Source organism: Armigeres subalbatus, chromosome 1, assembly GCF_024139115.2.
Source record: "Armigeres subalbatus isolate Guangzhou_Male chromosome 1, GZ_Asu_2, whole genome shotgun sequence".
Classification (NCBI taxonomy): domain Eukaryota; kingdom Metazoa; phylum Arthropoda; class Insecta; order Diptera; family Culicidae; genus Armigeres; species Armigeres subalbatus.
The window spans coordinates 10,973,780-10,983,330 of NC_085139.1; the positions used below are offsets into that span (position 1 = coordinate 10,973,780).

Below are 9,551 nucleotides of genomic sequence, written 5' to 3' on the forward strand. Positions count from 1 at the left end.
GCTTCTGAGCTCTTGAAAGGAGGCTTCCTGAGCTTTCTTGGAAAGGAGGCTTCTGAGCCTCTTGAAAGGAGGCTTGAGCTCTTGAAAGGAGGCTTCTGAGCCTTCTTGGAAAGGAGGCTTGAGCCTCTTGAAAGGAGGCTTCCTGAGCCTCTTGAAAGGAGGCTTCCTGAGCCTCTTGAAAGGAGGCTCTGAGCCTCTTGAAAGGGAGGCTTCCAGGCCTCTTGAAAGGAGGCTTCTGAGCCTCTTGAAAGGAGGCTTCCAGGCCTCTTGAAAGGAGGCTTCTGAGCCTCTCTTGAAAGGAGGCTCTGAGCCTCTTGAAAGGAGGCTTCCTGGCCTCTTGAAAGGAGGCTTCTGAGCCTCTTGAAAGGAGGCTCTGAGCCTTCTTGAAAGGAGGCTTCTGAGCTCTTGAAAGGAGGCTTCTGAGCCTCTTGAAAGGAGGCTTCCTGAGCCTCTTGAAAGGAGGCTTCTGAGCCTCTTGAAAGGAGGCTTCTGAGCCTCTTGAAAGGAGGCTTCTGAGCCTCTTGAAAGGAGGATTCCAGGCCTCTTGAAAGGAGGATTCTGAGCCTCTTGAAAGGAGGCTTGAGCCTCTTGAAAGGAGGCTTACGAGCCTCTTGAAAGGAGGCCTGAGCTCTCTTGAAAGGAGGCTTCCTGAGCCTCTTGAAAGGAGGCTTCTGAGCCTCTTGAAAGGAGGCTTCTGAGCCTCTTGAAAGGAGGCTTCCGAGCCTCTTGAAAGGAGGCTTCCGAGCCTCTTGAAAGGAGGCTTCCGAGCCTCTTGAAAGGAGGCTTCCGAGCCTCTTGAAAGGAGGCTTCCGAGCCTCTTGAAAGGAGGCTTCCGAGCCAAATGTCCTATTCGGCCAAATGAGCCTTTCGGATGAATGACCTATTCGGCCGGATGACCCTTTCGGCGAAAATACTTTCGGACAGATGGGTTTCGGCCTAATGGTTTATTCGGCCTAGTCGCATTCGGCCAAATGGCTTTGGCCGAATGGGTTTAGGCCAAATGACCCTTCCCCGCATAAACGCACACACAGACATCACCTCAATTCGTCGAGCTGAGTCGATTGGTAGGCGAAAGTCAGCCCTGTAGGTCTCCTATCAAAAGTTCATTTTCGGCGTAAACAAAAATGCGAAGCAATATTCAACAGGAATCCGCACCTTCTAGAAAGGCCATAAGCACGCTGATAATCATCGACACAAGCTCGACTTCTTGAATCCACAATCCTTTTCCATCCAGGAATTTTAACAATCATAGTTGTAAGTAAATACCTGCATAATTAATTAGATTCATTCCCCATACCCCATAAAATAGTAAATGTCAATCATAGTTCGTACGCCTGTGGTGATTCCATGAAAATATGATCAAGGCGCATAACTCCGGCTTTGTTCGCTCCTATTACCTTCATTTGAAAATACCTTCTGCGGGCCTTGGTTGATGATGATTATGTAGTCCAGGAGGATTCAATAAATCAAAAATTCAAAAACGATTCCATTCCGTGTCTCATGTCCTTACAACTTATCATCACACTGACGGTGGAAAAAGACAGTTGCTACCAAAATGACACATTCTCGCGTGCTTTTGATGACTTCGAATAAGCCATTTGATTCCCATCCATATGACAAAGCACAAGACGGAAAGGGTGATTGCTGGTCAGGTCACTCCATTTGATTACCGCGAACAAAATCGATACACGTAAATGATGACCGAAAAATAAAATCCTTGGAGTCTTACCTTTCCCACAGTACCAGCCCATGGTCGTCCAAGGTTGGAACCGTGTGCTGGGGATTCAACTCCACAAACTCCGGCTTCAGCTGCTCACCTTCCATGACGTTCAGCACCTTGTAATCGAGGTCCACGCCGATCATCCGCGCCAGCAGCATGACGGCTCGACACGGCGGCGAAGGAGGCAAATAATACAGCACCGGTGTCATCTGCCCAGGCCTGTAAAAACGCCACACACACGGCAATTTCCGACAAAACGTAACAAACAATCGTTAATTAAAAACTTCCGGCCGCATGCACTTGACCGCACACGCAAACCGACTCACTTGGCGAATTTGGACTGAATCACAGCGACGCTCTCGATGCAGTTCCCCAGTTTGGCGGACGGTTCGGAGGATCCCAGTTAGCCACGAACACAGCAAAACAAACGCTCGATGCCTACTGCGATGGAAGGTTCGAATTGCAGCTAATAATCCCTTGCCCGACCGGAGCCACCCCCGCGAACGCGACCGAACGAAGCCCCGGCCGACGACGCCGAAGCCGAACAAATACGGCACCTTTTCGATGGGATACGTTTGACTTTTCCAGCTGGCCAACAGCCACCCTGCCCACACGGCGGCACCCTCCGCCGAACTCCCTGATATCAACCTTGAATGATTCAATGTTGCACAGCGGACAGAGGGCGGAAAAAAGCGGGGATTCGTTTACTACAATAGCGTGTTATTATTTTCCATAAAGCATTCAACGGCGGCGATATTGAGGCAGGCACCGTACCTACTACTATGTTTGCTTGCCAGGATTCATCAAATCCAATGTATCCTGCCTGGTTGTGTCGTGTGTTTGGTTTGGTTGCCTGGTTACGACTTTTGAGTTTTGTTTTTTCATTGAATGGAGCTACTGAGGAGCACGGTGTGACTTAATTTGCCAATAATGGGGAAAATACACCAATTTGCATTCAAAATATGTGATATGTAGAGAGGAGATATTAATTATTTACGACCAAAATTTAGCGTTTTTTTTGTTTCTGGCAAATAATTTAAGTTTCTCTGCGAGTATTCAGCAAAGTCAATTGCCAATCAACTGTCAATTTTGACCGATGCTTTCAAGGTCACGTCCCAACCCAAATGCACTATCGCCTTTTTAATCGTCCCGAAGGACGAAGGATAAAAGTTAAACAAATGCTTCTCTTTTCAGACAGGTTGGACTTTTTTCCAAAGCACAAGGGATTTGTTCCAGACCAAGTTAATACAAATAACGGTGAAACGGATAGTTTTCTGATACCTACTCCTTTACCTGGGCTTACAGAATATGTCGCTCTGTTAGCAGTCGTTAATGCCAAATGTACAGCAGGAACCAGGCGTCAGGCCATATTTTCAGGAATCGGCCGATCAGTTTAACAAACTGCGCTAAAAAGCAAATAAAAAGGTTAGTGAAGCATTCCAAATCCAACCAGAAATTCGACAATCGTCAATACGGTTAGAGTTCCCGGAGAAATGTTCGTGAGATTTTCTAGAGAAACGGAAATACCAAAAGAATTTCTGAAAGAATTCGTGGAGGATTTTCCGGAAGAATTCTCGGGATGTGGGTTTAGAGGAATTCCATGTAAGTTTCGGAAGGAATTCAGAAGGAATAACTGAAGAGTTCACAGGGTGCTTTCTGTAGAGTTTGCGAAGTAAATTATAAACTGTTTTGGATTAAATTTCTGAAGAAACTAACTAATTATGTACTAACTAATAAAACGAGGGAGAATTTCAGAAAAACTACTCGAGGTCTTCCCAGGGAATTTCTGAACAAACTTACGGAAGTATTCTTGAAGAAACTTTCCTGAAACAATTTCCGGAGGAATTCATGGAGGAACTTCCAGAGCACATCTGAAGGAAGTTTTAAAGGAATTTTCACAGGAAATTGTGGAGAACATTCCAAAGGAAATTGTGTGAAAAATTCCAGAAGAATTCGTGACAAACTTCGGGAAAAATTCACGGAGCAACTTCCGGAGGAATTCCCTGAGGAACTTCCGGAAGAATTCGTGGAGCAACTTCCGGAAGAATTCACGGAGGAACTTCTGGGAGTATTCCCGGAGGAACTTCAAGGGGAATCCCGGGAAAAATTTCCGGAGGAACTTCCGGAGGAATTCCCGGAGGAACTTCCGGCGAAATTCCCGGAGGAACTTTCGGCGGAGTTCCCGGAGGAACTTCCGGAGGAATTCCCGGAGGAACTTCCGGCGGAATTTCCGAAGGAACTTCCGGCGGAATTTCCGGAGGAACTTCCGGAGGAATTCCCGGAGGAAATTCCGGTGGAATTCCCGGAGGAACTTCCGGAGGAATTCCCGGAGGAACTTCCGGAGGAATTCCCGGAGGAACTTCCGGAGGAATTCCCGGAGGAACTTCCGGAGGAACTTCCGGAGGAACTTCCGGAGGAACTTCCGGAGGAACTTCCGGAGGAACTTCCGGAGGAACTTCCGGAGGAACTTCCGGAGGAACTTCCGGAGGAACTTCCGGAGGAACTTCCGGAGGAACTTCCGAGGAACTTCGGAACTTCCGGAGGAACTTCCGGAGGAACTTCCGGAGGAACTTCCGGAGGAACTTCCGGAGGAACTTCGGAGGAACTTCCGAGGAACTTCCGGAGGAACTTCCGGAGGAACTTCGGAGGAACTTCCGGAGGAACTTCCGGAGGAACTTCCGAGGAACTTCCGGAGGAACTTCCGGAGGAACTTCGGAGGAACTTCCGGAGGAACTTCCGGAGGAACTTCCGGAGGAACTTCCGGAGGAACTTCCGGAGGAACTTCCGGAGGAACTTCCGGAGGAACTTCCGGAGGAACTTCGGAGGAACTTCCGGAGGAACTTCCGGAGGAACTTCCGGAGGAACTTCCGGAGGAACTTCCGGAGGAACTTCCGAGGAACTTCCGGAGGAACTTCCGGAGGAACTTCGGAGGAACTTCCGAGGAACTTCCGGAGGAACTTCCGGAGGAACTTCCGGAGGAACTTCCGGAGGAACTTCCGGAGGAACTTCCGGAGGAACTTCCGGAGGAACTCCGGAGGAACTTCCGGAGGAACTTCCGGAGGAACTTCCGAGGAACTTCCGGAGGAACTTCCGGAGGAACTTCCGGAGGAACTTCCGGAGGAACTTCCGGAGGAACTTCCGGAGGAACTTCGGAGGAACTTCCGGAGGAACTTCCGGAGGAACTTCCGGAGGAACTTCGGAGGAACTTCCGGAGGAACTTCCGGAGGAACTTCCGGAGGAGCTTCCGGAGGAACTTCCGGAGGGACTTCCGGAGTGACTTCCGGAGTAATTTCCGTAGGAACTTCGGAGGAACTTCCGGAGGAACTTCCGGAGGAACTCCCGGAGGCCCTTCCAGCGGAACTTCCGGAGGAACTTCCGGAGGACCTTCCGGAGGAACTTCCGGAGGAACTTCCGGAGGAACTTCCGGCGGAACTTCCGGTCGAACTTCCGGAGGAACTTCGGAGGAACTTCCGGAGGAACTTCCGGAGGAACTTCCGGAGGAACTTCGGAGGAACTTCCGGAGGAACTTCGGATGAACTTCCGGAGGAACTTTCGGTGGAACTTCCAAAGGAACTTCAGGAGGAATTTCCATAAGAACTTCCGGAGGAACTTCCGGAGGAACTTCCGGAGGAACTTCCGGAGGAACTTCCGGAGGAAATTCCGGAGGAACTTCCGGAGGAACTTCCGGAGGAACTTCCGGAGGTACTTCCGGAGGAACTTCCGGAGGAACTTCGGAGGAACTTCCGGAGGAACTTCCGGAGGAACTTCCGGAGGAACTTCCGGAGGAACTTCCGGAGGAACTTCCGGAGGAACTTCCGGAGGAACTTCCGGAGGAATTCCCGGAGGAACTTCCGGAGGAACTTCCGGAGGAATTCCCGGAGGAACTTCCGGAGGAATTCCCGGAGGAACTTCCGGAGGAATTCCCGGAGGAACTTCCGGAGGAATTCCCGGAGGAACTTCCCGGAGGAACTTGCTGGAGGATGATGGATTATGATTTGGCAAATCTTAAAGCGCGTCTCGAAGACCGCTGACAAATGGATTGTGGTTTGGAAAATCACAAAACGCGTCTCGAAGCGCTGGAAATTGGATTGTGATTTGGCAAATCACAAAGCGCGTCTCGAAGACCGCTGGAAGTTGATTGGAAGTTGATAAATCACAAAGCGCGTCTCAAAGACCGCTGAAAATGGATTGTGATTTGGAAAATCACAAAGCGCGTCTCACAGAGAGCTGGAAGATAGATTGTGGTTTGGAAAATCACAAAGCGCGTCTCGAAGACCGCTGGAAAATGGATTATGATTTGGAAAATCACAAAGCGCGTCTCGAAGACCGCTGGAAAATGGATTATGATTTGTCAAATCACAAAGCGCGTCTCACAGAGAGCTGGAAAATGGATTGTGGTTTGAAAAATCATAAAACGCGTCTCGAAGACCTCTGGAAATGGATTGTGATTTGGAAAATCACAAAGCGCGTCTCGAAGACCGCTGGAAGTTGATTGGAATTTGATAAATCACAAAGCGCGTCTCGAAGACCGCTGAAAATGGATTGTGATTTGGAAAATCACAAAGCGCATCTCACAGAGAGCTGGAAAATAGATTGTGGTTTGGAAAATCACAAAGCGCGTCTCGAAGACCGCTGGAAAATGGATTATGATTTGTCAAATCACAAAGCGCGTCTCACAGAGAGCTGGAAAATGGATTGTGGTTTGAAAAATCATAAAACGCGTCTCGAAGACCTCTGGAAATGGATTGTGATTTGGAAAATCACAAAGCGCGTCTCACAGAGAGCTGGAAAATAGATTGTGGTTTGGAAAATCACAAAGCGCGTCTCGAAGACCGCTGGAAAATGGATTATGATTTGTCAAATCACAAAGCGCGTCTCGAAGACCGCTGGAAGTTGATTGGAATTTGATAAATCACAAAGCGCGTCTCGAAGACCGCTGAAAATGGATTGTGATTTGGAAAATCACAAAGCGCATCTCACAGAGAGCTGGAAAATAGATTGTGGTTTGGAAAATCACAAAGCGCGTCTCGAAGACCGCTGGAAAATGGATTATGATTTGTCAAATCACAAAGCGCGTCTCACAGAGAGCTGGAAAATGGATTGTGGTTTGAAAAATCATAAAACGCGTCTCGAAGACCTCTGGAAATGGATTGTGATTTGGAAAATCACAAAGCGCGTCTCACAGAGAGCTGGAAAATAGATTGTGGTTTGGAAAATCACAAAGCGCGTCTCGAAGACCGCTGGAAAATGGATTATGATTTGTCAAATCACAAAGCGCGTCTCACAGAGAGCTGGAAAATGGATTGTGGCTTGAAAAATCATAAAAAGCGTCTCGAAGACCTCTGGAAATGGATTGTGATTTGGAAAATCACAAATCGCGTCTCGAAGACCGCTGGAAGTTGATTGGAATTTGATAAATCACAAAGCGCGTCTCGAAGACCGCTGAAAATGGATTGTGATTTGGAAAATCACAAAGCGCATCTCACAGAGAGCTGGAAAATAGATTGTGGTTTGGAAAATCACAAAGCGCGTCTCGAAGACCGCTGGAAAATGGATTATGATTTGTCAAATCACAAAGCGCGTCTCACAGAGAGCTGGAAAATGGATTGTGGTTTGAAAAATCATAAAACGCGTCTCGAAGACCTCTGGAAATGGATTGTGATTTGGAAAATCACAAAGCGCGTCTCACAGAGAGCTGGAAAATAGATTGTGGTTTGGAAAATCACAAAGCGCGTCTCGAAGACCGCTGGAAAATGGATTATGATTTGGAAAATCATAGAGCGCGTCTCGAAGACCGCTAGAAAATACAGCGGTTAGGCAAAATTTGGCCCAAATTCAAATCTTTATAACTTTTTGAAAAATTGATGAAATTGGACAAAACCGGAAGCATTCGACGGCAAATTTAGGCATGATTTAGGAACATGCATGGTCATGAATACTGGCCACCGAATACCGGAAATGTTCCGGATTTTCGAAGGCCATGTCAAAAACACATTTTTTCTGCCGCTCGTATTTTTGTGTGGTTTGAAGTTACATCGATTAACACTATTTTCCTAGAAACTAGATCTTATTGAAAATTGAATGCGGGCGGTTGCGCTAAGATCCGTTGAAAAACATCCGAGATATGGCCATTTCAGTACACCTGTTTCCAGATACTATGGTCAATTATGTATATCCTTCCAATCACGTATATATTATCCGGTATCATATCATTATTGGTATCAAACTTCAAGATTTTTCATGGAGATGCTTCAGGAAGCATATCTAGGACGATCAGTTACCCTGACCGCACTGTAGTAGGTTCCAGGTGCCCCAGGGGGAAGAGGCCAATTTGAAAAACGTTCAGAACCCTATCAATATGGATATCAAATTTCAAGATTTCTCATGAAGATGCTTCAGGAAGCATATTCAGGACGATCAGTTGCCCTGACCACTCTATAGTAGGTTCCAGGTGCCCTGGGGGAAGTGGCCAATTTGAAAAATGTCCAGAACCATATCAATATGGGTATCAAACTTCAAGATTTTTTGAGGGGATACTTTCAAATGCATTTGAGAACCAGCAGCTGTCATGACCACTCTGCAGTAGGTTCCAGGTGTCCCGGGGAAGTGGCAAATTTGCAAAATGTTCGAAACCATATCAAAATGTGTATTAAGGTTCAAGGTTTTTCATGAAGATGCTTTTGGACTCTCCTGTCGAATAGAGTTCGCCGCACGAAGTTGACCATCTACAAAACGCTCATTAGGCTGGTCGGCCTCTATGGCCACGAAAGTTGGACGTTGCTGGCGAAGGACCAACGCGCCCTTGGAGTTTCCGAATAGAAGGTGTTGCGGACCACCTATGGCGGGGTGCAGATGGAATACAATATGTGGTGGAGACCAATGCACCACGAGTTGTAACTGTTAGGAGAACTACCCACTACCCACAGATTGGGATTGGTCAAATCACAAAGCACGTCTCACAGAGAGCTGGAAAATGGATTGTGGTTTGAAAAATCACAAAGCGCGTCTTGAATACCGCTGGAAAATTGATTAAGTGGTTTGGAAAATCACAGGCGCATAAATATAGTAAAATTGATTGTGGTTTGGAACACCTCAATGCACATCTGGGAGACTGCCGAGAAAAGGCTTTACGATCTAGAAAATACCATGGTGAATCTTTTTTTGTTAGAAATTTATACACTTGGCAGTTCCAGTTTACATGAGACTACCAGATAAACTAGTTCTAACGGAATCTTGGATATATGGAAAACTATCGAATGCTACAAAAGGGGTGTTTGGAAGCCAAAATATATTATCTTGAGTCACACTACTACATATCCAAGCCATTTACCGTCAAGTGCATAGAGCTGTTTCAAAGAATAGGATTACCTTAAACTCTGTCGCGAGTTGCACAAGTGATGCAGCGCAGGTAAAAGTCCATTTTTACCCTTCTGCATTTTTGACCCGCTTTAATCGCCTTATCCACTCGGGAGAGCAAAACAAACTTCGGCCAAAGTCACTTGTTTCCTGGGGTCGAGAGATAGAGATAAAATAGCTGAAAAAAGTCAAAGTTTGTGCAAAGTGGATTTTTACCTGCTGCTATTGTCGTCTGTTTTTAGCAAGAAAGAGATAAAGGAATAAAAAGTGCATCACTGTCAGCACTTACCTTTCCCAATACCACTTGCTGTGGCACAAATTGGTCCCTAATTGAAAATAGTTGTAAACCATTCTTAGAACTCTTAACACTGCGGATGCTCTAGAAAAGGTGAGATAATCGAAAGAATGTATTCTTTCTATTTGTGTTTTTTTTTTGTTTTGCACTATAAGAATCGTTTTCACTCCGGCCTGCCAG

At 46.8% G+C, this 9,551-nt stretch overlaps 1 protein-coding gene across 1 annotated transcript in view; it reads right to left on the minus strand.

Annotated features, from left to right (window-relative positions):
• The window catches only part of LOC134205952 (uncharacterized), a 58,036-nt gene extending 56,097 nt beyond the window's left edge, over nt 1–1,939 (minus strand). The window contains exon 1 of the mRNA XM_062681654.1: nt 1,730–1,939. Within this exon, the coding sequence (XP_062537638.1) occupies nt 1,730–1,929 (200 nt within the window). The 5' untranslated portion in view covers nt 1,930–1,939. The remainder of the gene's footprint in view (nt 1–1,729) is intronic.
• Nucleotides 1,940–9,551: the final 7,612 nt, after the last annotated feature.